At 44.6% G+C, this 21,822-nt stretch overlaps 1 protein-coding gene across 2 annotated transcripts in view; it reads left to right on the top strand.

Annotated features, from left to right (window-relative positions):
- The window catches only part of tenm2 (teneurin transmembrane protein 2), a 143,301-nt gene that overhangs the window by 97,541 nt on the left and 23,938 nt on the right, over nt 1-21,822 (top strand). Inside the window, exons 5-12 of one of the 2 annotated variants that reach the window (XM_026357023.1) lie at nt 1,307-1,545; nt 12,803-12,925; nt 14,427-14,632; nt 15,239-15,434; nt 16,789-16,890; nt 17,367-17,561; nt 19,048-19,248; nt 21,108-21,293. In XM_026357023.1, coding sequence (XP_026212808.1) covers nt 1,307-1,545; nt 12,803-12,925; nt 14,427-14,632; nt 15,239-15,434; nt 16,789-16,890; nt 17,367-17,561; nt 19,048-19,248; nt 21,108-21,293 — 1,448 coding nt within the window. Of the gene's footprint in view, nt 1-1,306; nt 1,546-12,802; nt 12,926-14,405; nt 14,633-15,238; nt 15,435-16,788; nt 16,891-17,366; nt 17,562-19,047; nt 19,249-21,107; nt 21,294-21,822 lie in introns of both variants that reach the window. The other variant, XM_026357025.1, reaches the window with a different exon arrangement.

Genomic DNA, 21,822 nt, shown 5'->3' with positions numbered 1-21,822 from the left:
TACATGTCAGCCTTGTGCTAGACTGGCAGCCTGTCCAGACCCTGCTTCTCACCCAGTGACAACTAGGATTGGTTCCATCCATAAATCCATCACCTCTACGACCCTTACCAGGAAAAGCATTCAGTACAATGGATGATTGGATTGGAAATTCGGGTTGTTCATAATCATCCTTTAACCACAACATACCTAACACCAAGGCCCTCATCCTCAGACTTCATTTTGAGAAAGTGAAGGCTAGACAAAATGTACTCCTTTTTTTAGAAATGTACTCTGTCCCATGGTCAGAAGCTAACAAAGATTGAAGGACCAGCACATGTGAACCTAGACACACACACACTGACATACACACAAACAAGAGAGCTCTACAAAGCAAGTCAGACACACAAACTCCTTCGCCCCAGTCATCTTTGAGTGACCTTGTCTCCTCTGATGTGTCACACTCACCTCCGGGCTTTCTTCTGTCGTACCACCGGGAATCAGTGTACACGCAGCTCCTCACTTTTTCTGTCTGTGTGTGTGTGTGTCAAAAAAATGTCACAGAGGTGTCATAAAGGTTCTTCTTGCTGTGTCCTTGAGAAGTTTCTTCAAGTGTAGTGTTTCATTTTCTTCTTATGGCATCAGTGTTCTTTCAAGGCCAGGAATTTGAAAGGAAGACGGAATGAAGGTACACCAGAGAAAGGAGATGTTGAGGACCAAAAATATGTAGCGTACGGTATAAAAGAGTGGGAGAAGGAGTCTAGGAGCAGAATGGGGAAGAAAAAGCATGTGAAATGGGAAGAGGAGGGGAGGGAGAGTAGCAAAGGACGACCACTGGGTGAGCAGGTGCAGCGATGGCAGAGGATAATAGGGAACATGAGTAAGGGGATGATGGTTCAAATCCCTCTTTTATCCTTTCTCTGAGTACTGACCCTAACAGGACAATGAGGACAGGATAGGGCAGCGACACTGATCCTCCACACAGAGAGCAGAGATGAGATGAGTGGGGTGAGCAGAGGCAAAGTAGGGGAATAGAAGAGAGAGAGAGAGAGAGAGAGAGAAAAGGACGGTAGCGCAGGTGGATGTTAAAAAGATACCTTGGACTGGAACGAGCTGAATTGGAGACACAATCAGTTCAAGGATGTTCAAGCCCATATGGCAGGAAGGGTTCATCAGAAAGAGAAATTGTCCAGAAGCTTGCACATATGTGACCTTAGCTGATGTCCACTCCACATTTACCTTCCAGTAAAGCTACCAGAACATGAGCTGAGGGTTACCGTTTGGCTGTCCACCTGTAGAATGACCTTTTCTCTTCCTTCTTCCTCATCAGGCACTTCTTGTTCAAGACGTCGTCAGGGACCACGCCTCTCTTCAGCAGCTCCTCCCCTGGTTACCCTCTGACCTCGGGAACGGTGTACTCCCCACCCCCTCGCCTGCTACCCAGAAACACCTTTTCCCGTTCAGCCTTCAAGCTAAAGAAGCCGTCTAAGTACTGCAGCTGGAAATGTGCCGCAGTGACAGCCATCGCAGCTGCTGCCCTGCTGGCCATCCTACTCTCCTACTTCATTGGTAAGTGAACACGCACCAAATATTATTCATGAAGCAGATTAATTACATTTGATATGTTTTAATTAGAGGGGTTATGCTGAAGAATTATACAGCATACTTGGACAACAAAATGTGATCTGGAAAGATGAACAAACTCACACAAGGACAGTAGAATTACCTTTGAATGAACACATGCTTAGTCACACGTAATATCTTTTATTTAAAGTTGGCTAGCTCTATTTGTTTTGCACTGACCCACAGTATATTACCGTCATCACACACCGCGATGAAAAAGTGTCAAGCTAATGGCCCATTATAAATACAAAGCAGATTCCTCAGGCGTGAGCTTCGTCACTGTGGCCTTGTGCTGCACTGTAAAAATCGGATTCAGCAGGAGCCCCGGCTTCCACTCAGCATCAGTAAACAGCCAGTCAGAAAGACAGGGAGATACATAAACCGCAGCATACTGGGGCTGTTTCTGTGAGCAGGTATCAGTCAAGGTAGGAATCCTAACAGACCCAGCAGGGAAGTGGATGTTTTTCACTGATCTGAAGCCGACGAGTGATAGTCATACTTAAAGGAATGGCAGATACACAGAGGAGAGCACTTGCCGAGCACCTCAGGAAGCGATTCTGATGGCTGTCTACCGGTTGATTTGCAGAAAGAGCATGTGTTGGAGTGTGTGTGGGCACGCAATTTATTTCTTCTTGACCTCATTCACTGGACAAGAGAGTGCGTACCTGTGTGTACTGTGTGTGAAATAGACCAGAGAAAGAGGAGGAAGCAGACAATCCACTGTATGTGTGTTTGTGTGGGTGTGTTTGTGTTAGAAAGTGTTTATGTGTGTAGCGGTGTATGAGGAGGCAGATGTGTCACTGAGCCCTTGATTGGCCTCTTACCCCAGAGACCAGAGTCAACAGATGGGGGGTTCGTAGGAAACAGTGGCATCAGCAGAAAGAACAACCTCCTCATCACCTCTCCATACATTATTAATATGATTTTACATTATTTATAAATATATCTATATATTTATATATACATCACCATCCATCTATGCATCCACAGGGAGTGTGTATGTGTGTGGTGACTTTATGCACCTCATCATTCTCTCTTGGACTTGTCCAAATTGCGTGTGTGCACTGTAGCCTGCGCATGTGTCCATATTTGTGTGTGTATCCCCTCTGAGTGCCCTTGAGAGTGGTTTTGTGTCCTCCAGAGCAGATCAAGGCCCATTGCCTGGGGCGCACAGACAGATCCGTCGTCTCCTGAGCTTTACACGGTCACACTGCACTGGATAGGCACATATGGAGTGACGTGGGGAGGGGAGGGCCTGGGAAGGCCAAAACCAACACAAAGTTCACAACACCTCCCCAAAGATATATGAGGGCAGGGATGCAGTGGCACATAGAAACAACCAAAAACTTCAGTTTATCCATCTTCTAATTTTATTAGCTGCACACAGCTCACTGGGGACTTTAATGACACAAATATTTGTTTTCAACAGAATGTATAATTGTTCATAATTTTATGCTGATGAACATTACATAAGAAGCTAATTAGGAAGAAAATGTAAAAAATGGTCCATTTCTGAAAACATGATTGCAGCCTTTTGCTTGTTTTTTTACTACAACATCAGTGTTCACTCTTCATGCAGTTTATTTGCCAGGTATATACCATGTGTTAATGATAGTGCCTGTCTGTCTTAGTAATTGGTATCGTGGAGGTGTCTTAGACAAACTCAAGTAAATGTAATAGTGTTTTGCCACCACCAGTAGAAGAACTTCAATTTCTTTACTTAAATTAAAGTATTAAGTTCATCCTCTAAAATGTACTCATAGTATACAAGTACAAGTACTCTATTATGTCTTAAGACCTATTGAAATATTGTTGAACTTGATGCTGTTAAACATAAAGTCTAGTCCAAATATGTTTGACAGACGTTCAAAAGCGAAAATTATGGCAAAGACATATTTACAGTAATTTGTTAAAAACCTGAACAAAGATCTGTGTTACTATAGCGACCTGGTGTGAAACAAAAACACCAGCTGGTAAAGGTAGAGCGGACTTATGTACTAACAGGTGGTAAAAGCCATAACAACGCATCATAATTTATTTGTCTGTCATATTTTCATTAAGATTCTACATCTGTGAAATTGTAACTACATTAGTAACCAAAGTTTTTAGCAAAGTTTAGTGGGGTACAGTATTTCCCTCTATGGTGTACTGGAGTAGACGTAAAAGAAACAAATACAATGAAAATACTCCAGCAAAGTACTGTATATAAGTACATAAGTACAGTACTTGAGTAGATGTGCTTCGTTACTTATCATATAGTAAATTAACATATTGCTTCGTATACAGTATATGTATATTTATAGCAAGACAAAGACTAGTACTACTCCAAATATAGTGTGACTATACTCTATGTTCTTAAGAGTTCCTAATGCACTTTGCTTTAATCTCCACTTTCTGTACATTTACTGTTTTATTATGAGCCAAACATCAGGCCTTTACTACCAAACTTAATTGTCCATCTGAATGTAATTCAGTAAGCCGAACAAGGCAAAAATGATTCAATAGTGTTATCATTACTTCAGCTAACTGTAGGGGCCCCTTTCAGCTGTTGTAAGGAGATGTTTTGCTCGGGTGTTTTTTGTGTGTGCTGAACAGAGCTGTAGCAGTGCTGCCAAGCCTGAAACCCTTGTGTTTACCTAGCTTTTTGTAGCGTTAATCGTGCAGCGAGTTTCAGTCGGAAGAGTTCAGTGCTCATAAGGGGGATTTTGCGGTGCCTTGTTTTGTGCGTTACGTGTGTGTGTGCGTGTGTGTGTGTGTGTGTGAGAGTGAGCCCTGTGCTCACTGGGGGGATTGTACAGAGCACCCAGAGCCATGCAGCGTGAAGAGGACCCCTCTGAGGCGTCCACCCAGGAGCCCACTCATAAATTACATCAGGACACATGTGCCTGAACAGCACTTTTCTTTTTGTGCCTGTGTGTGTGTGTGTGTGTGTGTGTGTGTGTGTGTGTGTGTGTGAGTACTTCTTCCCTTAGAACAACCTACGAGACGTGTGCGAGTACAATGCGTGTCTCATTGTGCGTCGTTGAGGGCGTGCCGGCCTTCAAACGTTTCTTTTTTCCTTCTTATTTTCCCAGAACATAAATAATGCTTCAGAAATTGTTCCCCAATCTTGCAGAAACACACACACACGTATGCATGCACACTGAGAACCTTTTAGAAAGGCAGGACTCAGCATGCTTCAGGAACACAGTAGACAATATCTCTTTGAAGCTTATTTATTATGTCCCACTGTTATAATGGAGCCATGGGGATGTGATAAACACACGCACACAGTAGATATACAAAATGAAAAAACATCCAGCTGGATGCCTGGCCATTTCTGTACCTGTATATGTCTGTCTATATGAGTCAGAGAGAGTTTATTTGTGAGGGAGGACAGCCAGTCACATTTTTGGTTAAATATTTTGCTCCTACCTCTGGCAGATTATAGCCTCCTCTTTACGTGTGAAGGAATGACTGAACGGATGGAGGGTGGAGGATAAACGAGAGTGCTTGTTCTTCATTCCCCCGGCGTCTTGTTTGCTTGCTCCGCATGGAGCACCGGAGCCAAAGGAGAGGTGGTTGCTAGGATACAGGTGAACGGTTGGCATACAGGAGGGAAGACAGGTCCGTCATTGTGAACGGCAACCTGGAGAGAGCGAGATAGAGGAAGGCGAAGGGAGAGGAGAAAAAAAGAGAAAAGGGTGGAATAGAGTTGGAGCAGAGAGGGCAGAGGGGAAGAAGAGAGATGCATCACTGTCAGCGTGTAGCCAGAACATAAAGGAGAGAGGAAAAGGAGGATAGATGACTGGAGAGACGGAGGAGAGGAGGGCTGAGGCTGATGTGTCACTGTCGGCAGCATAAGGGATGACAGCTCACGATTGAGGGTGGGGGGGGGGGGGGGGGGGGGGGCAGGAGAGGAGCGAGGTCTGTTTGTTCTGCCGAGAAAAAGCAGGAGAGCTGACTGGGAGGAGGAGCAGAAGTGACAAGACAACCAGGTGTGGAGAGGAGAAACTAAGGGGAGGCAGCAAGAGGAGAGATGAAGGAGAGTGCGGCCTGTTGAAGTTCTGTCACCTGGAATATCAGTGCGACTAATGTCTCCTAATTGATCACAGCGAGCAGAGAACAGAGGGTGTGTGACAGAGAGAGGAGAGGACAGAGAAAGACCGTGGAGGACAAGTACAGGGGGATGGTGATGAAAGAAGTTCGACGGGATGAAAAGGGAAGAAGGATGTGGGCCTCGCGGGACAGAAAATGTGCAGAAGGAGAAAAAATAAACAGGGAAATAGATGCATTGTGTTTAGAATAGAGAGGCTGACACCTAGATGAAAGATTGAGGGCATGTCAAACTAGTAGACTGTTTTCTCACACACACACACACACACACACACACACACAGACACAGCAGTACCCTTGACTGCAGTGAGTAAACTTGCTAGCGGGCGCTTGTGTCACCTTTACAGAGGTGTCTCGTATGAATGTGTGTGTGATGGCTGAATTTGTCGGCCACAGTGGCAAACTCCACATGGTATTGTCACCACTGATGAATGAGAGCACGCACACACGCACACACACACACAGACACACGCACATTGTATTTTTAGTCTTACTCTCAGCTCTCCTGTCTGTTGATTAAACAGACCCACACACACACTATCATCGAGTGTGACCTTCATGCCTCTAAGCCGACCACTTTCCATCCATCATTACTGTCTCGCTGTTCCAGACTGATCATAATCACTTACTGCCCATTCTTTCTGGTTAGAAGTGTTTCGCTTGAGTGCATTCATATCACTGTTCCTTTACATAATGTTAATGATTTTTACTGCACAGTGATATATAGTGGAGCCGCAGTACTCTGGGTTCTACTCAAAGTGTTTTGCTTTTTTATTTAAAAAATCAGTATATTTTTGTAAATGTGGGGCGATTTTTGTGCAGCTGTCATCATTTAAACTGGCTAATATTACATAATTATAAGATATTATCCTCTCCAAGACAACTTGTTTTTGGACAAAAGGTTCCACTCGTTGCTCGTTGGAATCTTGTGGTGAAAATGCTGTGTGAGTTTTTTAACTCAGAAATAAGAAAACTAAGCCATTTTTTACTCTCGGATGCCTCAACTCTCAATATATCAACATTTGTTAACATTTTGTAAGTCACAGTTCTTTCAAACACTTGATCTATTTCCATCAACAAATAACTATATGTGAATATTTAGTGTTGAAAATCATTGCAACCATTTAAGCGAAGCTCTCTTTTTGTCTTTTAATTATTTCTATCTATGTTAAAACGAAATACTAGTAGGTTACATTTCATATTTAACACAGGGACTGTTCACAGTGCCCATCAAAGAGATAATGATGGCAATATGTATTTTTTTATTGATAAATAGAAATGGAAATACTAGAAAATAGTTCCCTACTGTTTAGGAACTGCTGTTCGTGGAGACAGAAAACATGGGAGCATGTAAATGAGGTGGTGATGACATGTTCGTTGTTTGAAATGTTGTTTTTTTCTCATCATTGCCCCTTCAAATTTAACCAATGTCTACTTGCAAGTGCTTATCACAGGTTTACAGAGAGATGCAAGCAATTCTCTTCCTGGGCCGTTTCATTTTTAGATACAAATTTTTAGATTTTTACAATAAACTGTTCACATGCAGAGTTTATATGTGCAATATATTTTTATTATCAAATGTTTTATGTTTATTTACATATTTAAAGAAAAATGTGAGCCCTTGCATATGTGGCCTGTCTGGTTGAGTTGGGTCAAACCTGCAGGTCTCACAATGTGGCTGCTTTCCAAACCCAACTCCTTGACCCCAAAGTCCCCTCTCACTCTGCATGTGGCTTCCCTTCTGCTGATCCAAGGTAGAACAGCTAGAGGTCAGGATGTGTCGCTCATGCCAGTGTGGGTATGAGTGTGTACATGCGCGGTTGTTGTGTGCGGAGGTGTATGAGTGCGGATGTGAGGGCATGGTTGGGCATATGGTGAATGCAGGAACCTGGGCATAAGGATCAGACGTGAAGCGTGTGCCCATAGCAGCAGGCACTGTCGAACTGATAAAGGTTAGGATGTTACCACTTGCTGCCAGTCCAGGAAAAGGGCAGGGCATAGCCAGGACCAGGCGCAAGGTGCTATACCATCTGCACCAGAGGGATAAATGGGTTATCTGTGCTGGTCAGGTAATACAAAGCAGGGTGCACACTTGTTCTAACAGTGCGTGGTGGTAACATCAATGATCCTTTGACTTTCTGTCTGTATACCTGCAGCTTCTGTACGTGCTCTGGAGGAAATATTCCACGCTTTTATGTGTGCATTAATCCAGAAAGTGCAGCCACACTGATATCATAGCCGAGCAGTGTTCATATTGCCTGCATTAGCGTGCATGGGCTCATTTCATTCATTTATTTCCTCATTCATTTATTCATTAGCGTGGGTCTTATCTGGGCCCAATCGTTAGTCCAATTAGGCCCATGGTGCTTCACTAGCCCTGCTTTCGAAACAGGAGATGGATGAAGGCAAAGTGAGAGAAATCGCTGTTGTCTCTTCTCCTTCTCGCTGCCTCTCATTGTCTTTCACTTTCTCTGTCTCTTGGCCTGGCGAATGTACTTTCTCTGTCTTTCCTCCTCACTCATTCTCCCTCACTCTCTGATCTGTGATAAGATAGCATAGTTCCTCATATCCTGTTTCTAATACAGATCGATGAGAGGGAAAGGACGGCGGTAGGCAGGGACGAGACGAGGCAGAGTGGGCTGATGCGGCGAAGAGGAGGCGGAGTGAGGGAGGAGGGTGAGGTGGCGGCGGAGGGGTGGGGGTGCCAGGGTCACGGTAGAGATATCTGAAGAGGAAATGAGGATTCAGAAAGGAGGACATCACTCAGATTCACATCTCTTTTCATTTAGCCCGTCACAGACATGCACACGTGTGCACACACACACACACACACGCATGCAGCTACATCTGCATCAGGTCGTCTCAATATTTCAGTGCCAATAAGGAAGCCATTTCTGCTTCGTGATTGAGTGAGTTGCTGCTTTTTTTTTCTTTATTTTTTTTTTTGTTCACTAGACACTGTTTTGCAGGTAGAAGCTGTGAGCAACTCGCATAACCTTTTGTGTTGCAGTCAATTACAGTTCAGTTGCATCAGCTGGGTGAGGAGGTCCCGTCGGGGGTTGCCGTGTGTGTGCTGTTGTTGTTAATACCATGCAATTTTAAGCATGCATACGCATATACGCATACACACACTCGAAGGCAGACAAATCATCTCTCTCAGTGTATATGACCCCCAAGGGCAGCAGCCAACTGCCGCCCCCGTCCCTCCGTCTGAGACTAAATGATCTTAGCAAGCAGTGCCTTCAAAACTTAGCACAGAGAGAAGGCTGCTTTATTTATAGACTACATAAGCAGATAGTGTGTGGTAAATTCTAAGAAATATCCCAAATGGCCTGAATATTGAGAACCTGAGGAAGCACACTGTTCTTTCCTCAGTCTCTCTCTGATATTAGTGCCGCACCACAGTGGCGCAGAGACAGGGAGAAAGGTGAAAGTGATACAGAAGGAAACAGTCAAGGTGCATTTCTTAAGTGACTACTTTTTAGTGCATATGTTTGTTTTGAGCAACAAAATGTCAACAGGTTTGCTAAACGAGGGCCTTGGAGACATGAGGAGGGGATAGAAAGGCAGGAAAAAGGCTTCCTGAACCAATTAGATGCCAGGCCCGGGATGAGGGGGCTGGTCTCAGCTACAATTACTGCCCTAATTGAGGTCAGAGTTGTTAATTTAGTGGTGAATTAGAACCGTTAATATGCATTTATCACAATGGGCAGGGGAGACGGCAAAGAAAAGCGTGTTGCCTATGTGTGTGTGTGTGTGTGCGCGCATGTGCACGTGCACTTCTGCTCTTTGGTTGTATTGTAAGAGACTACATACAAAAACATGTATGAGATGCAAGAGGCCATTCTCTGACGTTGGTCCAATTAGCAGCAGTGCAACTGGTTCAGTATTTGAATAGGCAATGATAAGGTTGAGTTGAGACAGAAAAAGGGCGTGCGACATAGTGACAGAGTGAGGGAGAGGCTTTGAACAGTTGGAACATGTTCCAGAGCGCAGAATGATGATGATACAATACTTTCCAGTCAGGGGACACAGTCACAGCACAGAAAGTCCCCTCTCTCCATCTCTGCTTCTTTCGTTGTTTTTCTTTTTCGTTTGTTTGGTTTGGTTTGGTTTTTTTTTTCCACTCATGCTGAAATCCATTTGCACCCCTTAACTCTGAGACATATAAATATTTCTCGAAACGCCAACATGTGTATTGTATTTCTTATCTGATTGCCTGTGTTGTGAACCACTTACTGTCAGAGGATGAATCACGACCATCTTTTCTTACCCGACAAGTCAATGAATACCGGGCCACTCATCCCTTAAATCGTTCCTCTCCACTTGCCATCGTCCTCTCCCTTCCCTCCTTTCATCCGTGGGGGCCCTTATTCATCTCTTCCTCTCTTCTCTGCAGCGTCATTCGTAGCCTGTTTTCTCGCTTTGTTTTTTTCATCCTTCAGGGATTTTTAGATGATCTTTATTATTCTCTCAGTTCTTCCTGTCCTCCAGTATTCCCTCAGTTCTTCCCCTTCTGCCTAGCGAGGTACGGCATGAGTTCTCCAAGAGCCTGCCCACTTTTTCATCCCCCCATTGTCCATTTTGTCAATCGGCCCGTCCATCCTGTTCTGCACTGATGCTGTTTCAGATGTCGTCTTCTGCGGATGATACTGGCAAATGCTTTGCCTGTCTGAATTATTCATTGAGATTACATTAAAAGACAAAAAAACCTCATGAAGAAAGTGATCTATTTTTAATCCAGAAGATTTGCTTGTTGAACCTGTTTCTCTGTGATCTCCTCTCCGTGTGTGTATGCATGTTTTTGTGTCTGTCTGTCTGTTAAAATGAACACCGAGTGAGACAGAGATTAAAAAAGGAACACAGCCCAAGTAAGACTATCTCCCTTGTTCTCCCCTTGTCTGTCAGTCGAATTAAATTCAGATAGGCTTTATTGGCATGGCATTTAATAAAGCCTTCCAATGCAGCTTGAAAACAGTAATTACAGCAATTATGATCCGAAAAGAAAATGCTTAAAATTATGGCAACACAAAGCTAAATACATCAATTTCAGCAGTTTCATTTTGGCTAAAATTACACCCTAACAAAGTTAGACTTGTTGTTAAAATGAGGGGTGGTACTTGTAAAGAGAATGATAACAAGTGTCTCTCTTTGTCTCTGTCTGTCTTTCTCGCTGTCTGGCTCTCCTGCTCGGTGTCGTGCTGCAAAGAGACCTGTTGACAAAGCACTGGCTTTGTGTGCTCTTGACGCCGAGGAGTAAGAGTGCCATCTATTGGTTCACCTTTAGCAACCGAGTGCAGGAAAGAAAAAAGAAACTGAAGAGGAAAGGAAAAACTCATTCGGGAAAAACCACACATGTGCACCGGCCCTCAGCGACACACACACACACACACACACACACAATGAACAGACACACACAATAAGCTGACTATAGGGCTGTCTGATGCGTTCTCGGGGATGACCTAGATTGAGAGCGCCGTCACAATAGACTAACGATTGCTTACTGTCTCCAGCTGATTCAATAGGTAATCTTTCCATCGACTGCTCCCTGTGATTCCATCTTTGCGCGTGTGTGAGTCTCTGTGTGTGCGCAGATGCGCGTCTGCGTTATCTACAGGGAAGGACAGGCAAAGATAAGAAGGAGGAGGAGAAGGAGGGAAAAATGGGAATTATAAGGAAAAGAGGGAGAGGAATGAAGGTCAGAGCGACGAGAGAGGAGAGGGCAGGAGGTGGATGAGAGACAGAGAGGGAGGGAGGACACTTTTCGCACTGTCTCCCATGTTTTCTATACCCCCTCCCCATGAAAAATAAAAAAGAGCTGACAGTGGAGGCCGGGCAGCAGCCGAGGTGTCAGCGCTTTCCTTTGACCGGGAGCGAGAGGGAGGTAGAGAAGAAACATAAAAAGGAAGAAACAAAGAAACAGAGAGGGGTGTGTGTGTGTGGTGGAGGGGTGGGGGGGGTGAGATGAGTGAGAATGAGTCTGCCCCGGCAGCAAATCCTAAAGCTGTATCCCCCCCTTCTTCTGCAACTTTTACACTCATCTGTGTGTGTGTGTGTGTGTGTGTGTGCGTAAACCCTGGCCAAGTGGAGATAGAATTTGACAAGAAGGAAATTGATTCCCGGGCTTCAGATGCAGGTGTTATGGGCTCGCACGGTGGGGATGAGGCCAAAGCTGAGAGGCATGCGTAAACGGCTACCTAATGCGTCCGTGCGCAAAGTGCGCACGGACGCCGTGTGCGCCGCGGACGCTCACAGCGCAGCGTGAGATTACTGCACAAAAGTCAGACATGACGCAAAATGTGCACCCCCCAGTTTGTGGGAGGTTGTATTAAAGTATTAAAACATTCAGTTCTAGTACTGTGAAACATATAAGAAGGAGTGCTCTTCCACTGCTGCGTACAGTAAGAGAACAGGCTGGGTTTTATTTTACTGCGCAGTTTTTTTGGGGGGCTTTTTTTTTTTTTTCCTGTTCTGTTTCCACTCTGCTGTTTTTTTTCATGGCGGGGGGGGGTGGGTGGCAGGGAGGAGACGCTTGGCAGCAGGCTAAGGAGGAGAAGAGACGCGGCGAGAGTAAAGAGCTGACAAAGTGAAGAGCGAACACACTCGAGAAGTCTTATACCACCGGCATACAATAACACAACAGAGGACAAAAGCAGAGGAGAAGGGAAAGGAGAGTCGTGGAGTGATCTCTTCAGAGAGCAATCTGTCACTTGCTCTCCGTGAGATGCTATAAAGGCTTCCAAATAAAAGCAGGAGACGCTGTCAGCTTGAAAGAGTACTGTGAGAGGTTGAGGTAAAGAAAGCGAACGACAGAGAGGATCTTTATGGTTTTTAATTGTCTGCTTTGTGCTGTAGGCTCTCTGCCACTTTGTTAACAGTGTTTGATTGATGAGACAAGTCTAAAAGCAAGTTTTATAATAAGAAAATGAAAAAAAAAACAAACAAACAGCTGCACTAGTTGCAGTATAAATGGCAAATCAGGCCTAGAGAGCTGGCCTCTTGTATTTCACTCCCTGAATGTGTGGACTGTCCACCGTCTGAGTCCAACTCTGTCCCTGCGCTTCTTTCTGTCGTCATCTCTTTCTGTTCTCTGTGCCTTTGTGTGCAGCCATCAACTTGCTGGGTTTGACATGGCAGCTGAAGCCATCCGACGGCCCCGTGTTAAACAACGGACTGGGAGCTGGCTTGCCTGTCAACAGCGACGTGGCCACGCTGCCCTCTGGAGGCAGAGGTAGGAACTACTGCACATAGCCCAAAGCCCCCCCCCCCCCCTCCCACAAACACTTCACAGGGCAAACATGAGATCTAAAAGACATGAAAGCTTAATAATGAAAAAAAAAAGTATGAATGATTGAAAAAAAAAACATATATATATATACACACAAAGAGAGAGAGATTATTTATTGAATGACTTCCATAAAAAGACAACAGTGAAGTCAGCCCCACAAACAAGTCAGAGCCTGTAGCTTATTCCTTAATGCTACAGAGCTTTATTGTTGTCCTCCATTAAAAACACATTAATGAGCCACACTGTGCGCTGGGTGACATGTTTCTTAATTACGGTAAGCAGGGGCACTGTAGACTATTATGACTCAGCCCCACATACTGTAAAGCATCATGGTGCCATAAACACGTAGTAGCTTTCAAAATGTGTAACAATCCGCATCTCAGTATAGTCCCCCAGTAAATGCACTGTTTCCTTTCCAAAGTAAAGGTATAGATTTTTTTTTTATCCATTCATCTGTGAGGATTTATGTTTTCAGCAGGATCAAACTTACTTGAGACAGGAAAGTCAACAAGTACCAAAAAATGTTGGATTTGTTGAATGTAAGAAAAATGTAGAATAATGTCAGCGTTACCCTTTACGGCCTTTAAATGCTGTTTCTGCTGTGTAGCATGCTAAGACAGTACAATAGATTTTTGTACACCCAAACAGGCTCGCACCAGCTAAAATATTTTCATAATTCATGATGCAGTGCTAGCTGTGCTATCAGTATGTGGTGTTTAACTACTCCGCTGAGTTGTGTCGAGCTTGGTTTATCGTCTCACTCAGCACCGAGGTAAAACAGCAACTGCACAACCCCCCAACCCCCCCCCCCCCCCCCCCCTTCCCTTCCCTCCTCTCTTTTAAAGCCCCCATGCGGTTTTCTATCTATTCTTCTTTCACTCGCTCGATCTCGCTCTGTAACACACACAGCATGTACTATAGGTACGTGTGGGCTGCTGCTCTGTGTCTGTATTCCGTATTAATGAGAGGACTGTTGTGCTGTGTTCCCCAGCCGCCTAGGCCAGATGCTGCTGTTGTTCTTCTCATTGTTACTTTTATTTCTTTGCTATTCTGCGCACACACACACACACACACACACACACACACACACACACACACACTCTCTCCCTCTCCCTCACTTCTTCAGCCTGGGCACCAACACTCAGCTGTTAGATGACTGACCTGATTGCAGGATGCTGTGCGCTTTCTCTATCATTTTAGCCCAGACAACAAAGTCTTGCAGGCTCCGATGCGAAGGCATCATTTTGCATCCCATCGTCATATTCAACACTCATTTTAACATAACTGTGGGCACACGGTTTGCAGAGCTAATGGTGCTTGTCCTCTGCCATTCAATGGCCATGAATTTTTATAGAGGATATAGTACATTTCAGTGATTAACTATTGACTCTCCAATCGATGCTTATAATCACAGATTATGCAGTTTCTTTTCCCCTCGCTCCAGGTCCATGGGCGGGCCGGAACAGCAGTATAGATACAGGCAACATTGAGGTCGGGAGGCGCGTGACCCAAGAAGTCCCTCCAGGAGTGTTTTGGAGGTCACTGCTCCACCTCAGCCAACCGCAGTTCCTCAAGTTCAACATCTCCCTCGGCAAGGACGCCCTGTTTGGAGTGTACATCCGCAAGGGCCTGCCTCCCTCACATGCACAGGTAAAATCTGGCAAAATCTAAATTGTGCACCTTCAGGGAGGAAGTGCTAATCACAGAATTATCACGTTACTCATTAGGAGTCCTCTATCTTCATATTGATCAACTAAAATGGAGAAAACATTAAAAACGCTTGTGTCATGGGACATTTTAAAATTAATTTGTGATTCATTAGAATGGTTGTTTGAAAAAACTCATTTAGGCCAAGATTTACACTTAATTAGATTTCACAGTAATGTAACTTTTACTGCCTCTAATTAATTAGAAACTACTCAATTAACAGCAGATTTGATTTGTAGAATGGGTTAATTGCATCTCGATAACTGTTTCACTGTTTGACCTGAGTTACTCTGGAAAAGAATATGAAGTTGTGGTTTCTGTTCACGAAACACACACAAACTTTCTAGAAGTACATCCATCAAGTATCTCTCAGTGGCATTCTTCATACCGTCTTGGTTTTTCCAGCCACAGATACTTTCCTTAATATTTCAGTCGTCCTCATATACAACTATAGGTCATTTTTTAAAGTAAAAAATAACGACCACCACAGATTTCATACTCTCTCATGCTCTCAGTCTCACTTCCAGTCCCGTATCTTTCATTCCCCAGTATGACTACATGGAGCGCCTGGACGGGAAGGAGAAATGGAGCGTGGTGGAGTCTCCACGGGAAAGGAGGAGCATCCAAACTGTGGTCCTCAATGAGGCGGTGTTTGTCCAGTACCTGGACGCTGGTGCCTGGCACCTGGCCTTTTACAACGACGGTCGGGAAAGGGAGACTGTTTCATTCAGCACGAATGTCATGGGTGAGTTTAAATTTGTATGTGTGTGTGGAGAAAGAGAAAAGCAGGCTGGGAGGTAACATGAGATTAAGCGCCAGCATTTAGAAGATGGAAAGAGTGGGGAGACCAGGCTATTCGCTACCAGTGACACAGATTTAAAAGAGTGCTACACCGATTTAGCACTGCACTCCTCCAAGACTGTTGTAAACTCGGAGCAGCGTTTTTTTTTTTGTCTGCGCATCCTTTTTGCTTCTCAAACGCTACATTGCCTGCTTTTTTTAAGCTTTTTTTTCACATATGCGGTAAAGATCCATGAACAGGCGTTGATACATAAAATCACCACAAACCGCAAAGTTTACAGCCACTTCCACAGTGTAGACGGTATGTATGTGAGTGAAAAATCACTCTGTAAACTGGATGTTTTTGGACCTGAAAGAGTGCCCCAAATTATCTCAACCGTGTTGGAGTGTGAGAACGAGGGGGGTGGATAGAAAGAGTCAAGCAGATTGAAAGAATCCTTCACTGTCAATATCTGGCTTTCAGCAGTGGGAGTAATGGAGAGAAGGAGAGGCAGAGGCGGTGAGGGCAGAATTAGAGTGAGTAGTGAGAGGGGGAGCTGGAGGAAAGACATAATGGTGGGGGCAAAGACAGAATGGGATGGAGTGGACTGAAGGATGGGAGGAGGAGCATCTGAAGAGGGGAGTGAAAGAGAGGGTGGCATTAGGGTAAGAGGGAGATGAGGGGCTAAGATTTTGGGGGAAATGAGTGAGAATAGAGAAAGAGGGAGGAAGTGTTGGACAAGAGCGGAAGCTGGAAGCAGCATAAGAGGAAGGAGAAAGAGACAGATAAAAGTCCAAAACGCCTCTTTATCATCAGCTTCAACCCTGTTTTTTTCTACCAAAATGTTAAGAGGCACTAAAAAGTGGATAGGGCGCTGAAGTCATACATGGAGAAACAGAGTGAAGCTAAAAATCTGCCTAGTTGCGCCAACAACCACACCGGGATGAAGTATTAATGACCTTTGGTGGAGCCAGAGTAAAGAGGGGAGCAGAGGAGTAAAGCTGGGTTATGTTCTTATTTTTCAGATGCAGCGAGCTGATAAGTGCTAGATGGTTAATGGACGGCGTGTTTAGGAGTGGCCTGTTTAAAATGAATTCTCCCCACTCTGAGAAAAATGCCTGGAGTAGGAGATCATTTACTTTTGGTGTCTGTGACACTCGCCTTGACTTGATCCGAAGTAACTTAAAGAATGAGTGGTGCCAATGATTTCATCGAACGCGCTGATGCTTGCCATCTAACTCTCTCACCCCTCCCCTCCTTCTCTCTCTCTCCTCTCTCTCTCTCTCTCTCTCTCTGTCTCACTTTGTCTTCTTCACAGATTCAGTGCAAGAGTGCCCGCGCAATTGCCATGGTAACGGAGAGTGCAATTCTGGTGTGTGCCACTGTTTCCCAGGATTCCACGGCATGGACTGCTCCAAAGGTACACGCCGCTCACAAATGTGTTACTTCCATTTGAAAACTCTCGCCGTTTCCGATGTCTAATTATACGAGCAGGTGCAATTCAGCTCCGCGCTGAAAGAAGGGAGGATTAAGAACAGTAAAATGGCGCATGGCCTTAGGTGGAGGCGACAAGATGACTGATGATGAATGGCAGCTCCCCTAGCTAACGCCTCCCTGGCTCTGTGCTCACCTGGGATAGACAGCTTTGATGAATAGTTTAGTTACCTCTGCCTGTAATTACTCTTCATGTCATCGCCACTCTCCAGCCCCTTAACCACTCTATTCACCCTCCTGCATAGTGAAGTGTTGGGGAGGTTAGGGGAATGTGCGCGTGCGCGTGCGTGTGCGTGAGTGGGTGGCGTGGCTTTTCACTGCTATGAGAATCTCTAAACAGCCTGCTAATTGTTTTTCTTTTTTTGTGCACAGGGTTTAATCTCCCTTTCTCTGTTCCTCCAGCGGCATGCCCAGTGTTGTGCAGCGGCAATGGCCAATACGACAAGGGCTCCTGTGTGTGTTACAGCGGCTGGAAGGGACCTGAGTGCGATGTCCCTGTCACGCAGTGCTTTGACCCTCTTTGCAACGGCCACGGCACCTGCACTGACGGCAACTGTGTGTGCTCTGTTGGCTACAAGGGGTCGAACTGTGCAGAGGGTGAGAGGAGTTAATGGCTTAGCGATCCTCAAGGATGTATGATGGTTTAATGTGCATCGGCTGTTTTTATCTTCATGTGGGCTTGGGTTTCAGTGTGTCTGAGTGATTATTTTGAAGGAGACTTGAATGCATTCAACACAACAAACCCATTTCACGTGTACACTTATACACAAACTCCCTTCTAACTCAGGTTAGACAGCTCATCATAGAATAATCTTACCCTGACTGAATGTCTATTTCCCCCATTTTTACAGATGAAGTATGATGCTGCAGGCAAACACATCTGAGATTTCATTAAGGGATGAATTCGCTTCTATTGATCCTTGTTAAGAAGGATCAGCCTGCCACATTTTCGGTCATCAGAAAGATGGAAAGCAAGAGAGACAAAGAAAGAGAGAGATAAGAGATGGAGAGGGAGCCATGCAGGGCAGCGGTGAGAGGTGAATATGTATGAAGAAAGAGAGAGTTGGAAAGGGAGAGAGAACAGAGAGTGCCAAAGGTGAAGATGAAGAGACAGAGAGAAAGACAAAAGGAAGAAAGGAGTAGATTGACAGAGGGAAGAAGTTAAAGATACAGGGTTGGAGAACAAGGTCAGCATTTTCGCTCCTGCTCTTCTTTTCTTTTTTTTCTGTCCATCCCCTCCTCATCCAGTTTTTTTTCCACATCTCCTCTGGTCTCAAATCTGATATTCATCACAACAGAGTCCCTCAAACAATTTACCTGGAGTGCCAGCGACATGAAAATCGATAACTTTGATCCGTCGTTCCTGCCAGGCAAACAGAAATGGAGGGCCGTGGCTACGTGCGAACGCATGCTTTTGTGAATGTGTGCGTGCAAAGGGGTGCGGCGGGGTCAGTCACGCCTGAGGAGGGGGTGAGAGAGGTGTCAGACAAAGAGGACGATGAGAGAGAGAGAGAAGAGAGAGAGAAAGAGAGGGACCGGGACAGAGCAATGAGAGGATGCCAGAGGAGGGGTGGGTGGGCGCTCAGCCGGGAGGAGGTAATTTGTCAAATTGGTTTTCACTCACTGCTCGGACTCAGAGCTGCCTGTCAACCTGGCAGACTGACAGTGTTAGATTCTCCCCCATGTATTAGCACATACACACAAATGCATACACATGCTCACGCACGCAGGCAAGCGCTCACACCAAATAATGTGTCAGCGAGGCTTGCTGCTCTTTCAGAGTGGAATACATTTGCTGCTCTGCCCCAATTATAGACTCAGCATTTCATTATGGCGTGCTTTAATTGCCTTAGTAATAGGTCTGGTAATGTTTTCTTTTATTTCATTATCTTTTTGCATACACAAAGAATAAAATATGTTCTCTGTCACATCTTTTTCTTTTATAGAAAACTCTAAAAACATATTTAATTTGCCTCTAACATCAGCTGCTGTGTGAGTGCTCGTACATTTTGTTTTTCTCCATGGTGTTTTTTTTTTTTTTTCTTTTCATTATTCATATTGGTGTATCTCTTGCTTAATGCAGTGGATTGCCTGGATCCAACCTGTTCCAACAATGGCATCTGTGTGAATGGGGAGTGCCACTGTAAGCCAGGCTGGGGAGGGCTCCACTGCGAGCTGCCCAGGGCCCAGTGCCCAGACCAGTGCCATGGCCACGGGGCCTTCATACCAGACACTGGGCTGTGTAGCTGTGACCCCAACTGGATGGGACCTGACTGCTCCATGGGTAAGTAAGACTTCACAGCTAGTGGTTTGCCTGCAAGAGTGAAATACTTTGAGCAAAGATGTAGTTTGGGCTGTTATCAGTAGGAGAATAGGGCTGCTGGCTACCCATTGTCTAAACATATTTTGTGGTCCCCAAGGATGAATAGCTAATTAGTTTATTTCATACTGCTTTGGTTTTCAAACTGCGTTTGGATTAAATATACAAAACCACAAACTTGCTCAAAAATAGGAAACAGCAACTGTATTATCTAAGCCAAATTGGAACAGTAAAAATGTAAAAATGTGGCAAGTTTTTTAAAGTCTCTATAAAGTCATCTCTCCCAATAGGCTGTCAGTGACAGTATGGTATGACAGCTTTTTATGAGTATCGGGGTAGTGCTCGGCACACTGAATGGGAAAGGCATGGTGCTATATATTTATATGGTTACATTTCATTACAATAGGCTTTACATAACAGTAACCATATAAAAACATGTATAAAAGAAAATCACTGATAAAACACAAGAAAAAAGCCGAAACAACAACAAAAGAAGAGGAAAGAAAAAAAAAACACCACCCACGATAACACATGACAAACCCCCGCACCCGGCCCACCGACACAAAGCACAACACAAACCCACACACACAGGCACAGCTAATCATAAGTGTAAGATTTTTCTTTCTTTCTTTTCTGGGAAAGGTTTTCCATTAATTCATGAACTGAGAGGTCAGTGACTCTGCCAGAAATACAACTCGGAACGAAACTACTATGAGATTTACACATCATAATTAGAACAATAATAATCTACTATTATGAAAATCCATATTGCTCTGAGAGCCAACACAGTAATTTTTGTATAGAGTTTTCTTAAACTCATCGAGTACGTAGTGTGATGTTGAAGATGGTTTGCATAGTTAACTTATATTTAACCAAAGAAGGGTCATGGGTAGAATATAGTGTCTAGAGTCACTTCCCAATTCCCATCTACACTGTTGGATGAAGTAAATGGGAAAAAGATATAAAGAGAGATATTGCTTGTAAAAGTAGCAGATGTCATGTTTAAATGCCTTTTATAATAAAATACTCAACTTTCCCAGTTCTTTATCTCAATAAAATGAAGCCGTTAAGCTCCCACTCTAGGAGAGGCAGCAACCTCTGCCAGCAACCTCCGCCACGCCAGCCTTCCAATCTCCGCATCACGAACGGCGCTCCAGCATTTGTTATGAAAGAAGCAATGCTTAACTTTAATAAAGACAACATTGTTCCACGCTGCAGGATCCCTCAGCAAGTGTGTATCAACACATCTGTACATACTACATTCCCCGCACACTGGGGGGCTCTGAGCACGAGTGGGACTGTCACACTGCACCACATGCACCGCCGCTGCCTGCAACATCTGAGCCTCCCAAACAGTGAATGTAATGGAGGTTGAGGAAATAAACTCTGTCTGCACCAGACTATAAACAGTGATTGAAATTGAAGGTGCATGGTGGAGAATTGTATTTAGTGTAATATAGGTTTGATTGTTTTTGATTGTTTTGCAGGTTTGGGTGATAGTCTTTAGGTAATTTGACATTGTTACTCACTGACGCACGGACTAAAATAAAAGGCAACAACACAGATTTTAAGTTTACATAAGGTTCAAAAGGGAAAGTTTTTAAATATCTGTTTACATATCACCTTTGTGTGAGTGTCATTTTAGGGACTGTATTTCCAACCAAGTAGTCAGGAACTACTTCACACTGGCATATAATCATATTAATCACTATTAAAATCTGAGAAAATCATGCCACCAAAACATGGCTTACTGATCTCAGTTGTGTCTCAGTGAACCGAAACCTAGACAAAACATCAACCTTTACATTTCTCGCTTCCTTCAGAGGTGTGTTCAGTTGACTGTGGGACCCACGGAGTCTGTATGGGTGGCGCTTGTCGCTGTGAGGAGGGCTGGACCGGCGCAGGCTGTGACCAGCGAGTGTGCAACCCGCTCTGCATCAAACACGGAACCTGCAAGGATGGGAAGTGCCAGTGTCACCAGGGCTGGAACGGAGAACACTGCACCATTGGTAAGCACTTCTGTGTATTTGTGTGTGTGTGTGTGTGTGTGTGTGTGTGTTTGATGTGTGTCTGCGTGTCAGCACGTGGGTGTGCACAGAAACACCAGCATCCAGTCAGACTAAACTGGCAGCTCCTTTCCACTGTTTTAAAGGAATTTGGAAATGAGAAGTGGAGGCAAAAGAGAGACCTTAGGGAACTGAAGAAGGGGGATGACGTAGGAGGTGGGTGAAGAGAGAGGAGAGGAGCAAACTTCTTAGGAGTAGGGGTGGGAGGATTACAAAAGAGCAGGATTTAGCCGTTTTTAGGTTGCCTCTTAACTGCAGAACCCAGGAGTTTTAGTTTTTACGGCCTTTGAAATACCAAAGTTATGTGATGAAAGGTAAAGCTCTTCACCTCACTGTGATCACAAATACCTCTCTTCCGGTGTTTGTGTGTGTGCGCATGCACATAGTTGTGCTAGTGTGTGTGTGTGCGTGTGTGCGTGCGTGCGTGCGACTTTTTGTGTCAGTCAATCACTGTTTCATATTGACATCACTG

This window comes from Anabas testudineus, chromosome 10, assembly GCF_900324465.2.
Source record: "Anabas testudineus chromosome 10, fAnaTes1.2, whole genome shotgun sequence".
Taxonomy (NCBI): Eukaryota; Metazoa; Chordata; class Actinopteri; order Anabantiformes; family Anabantidae; genus Anabas; species Anabas testudineus.
The sequence above is the reverse complement of the archived record's forward strand: the minus strand, read 5'-3'. Positions and strand labels throughout refer to the sequence as shown.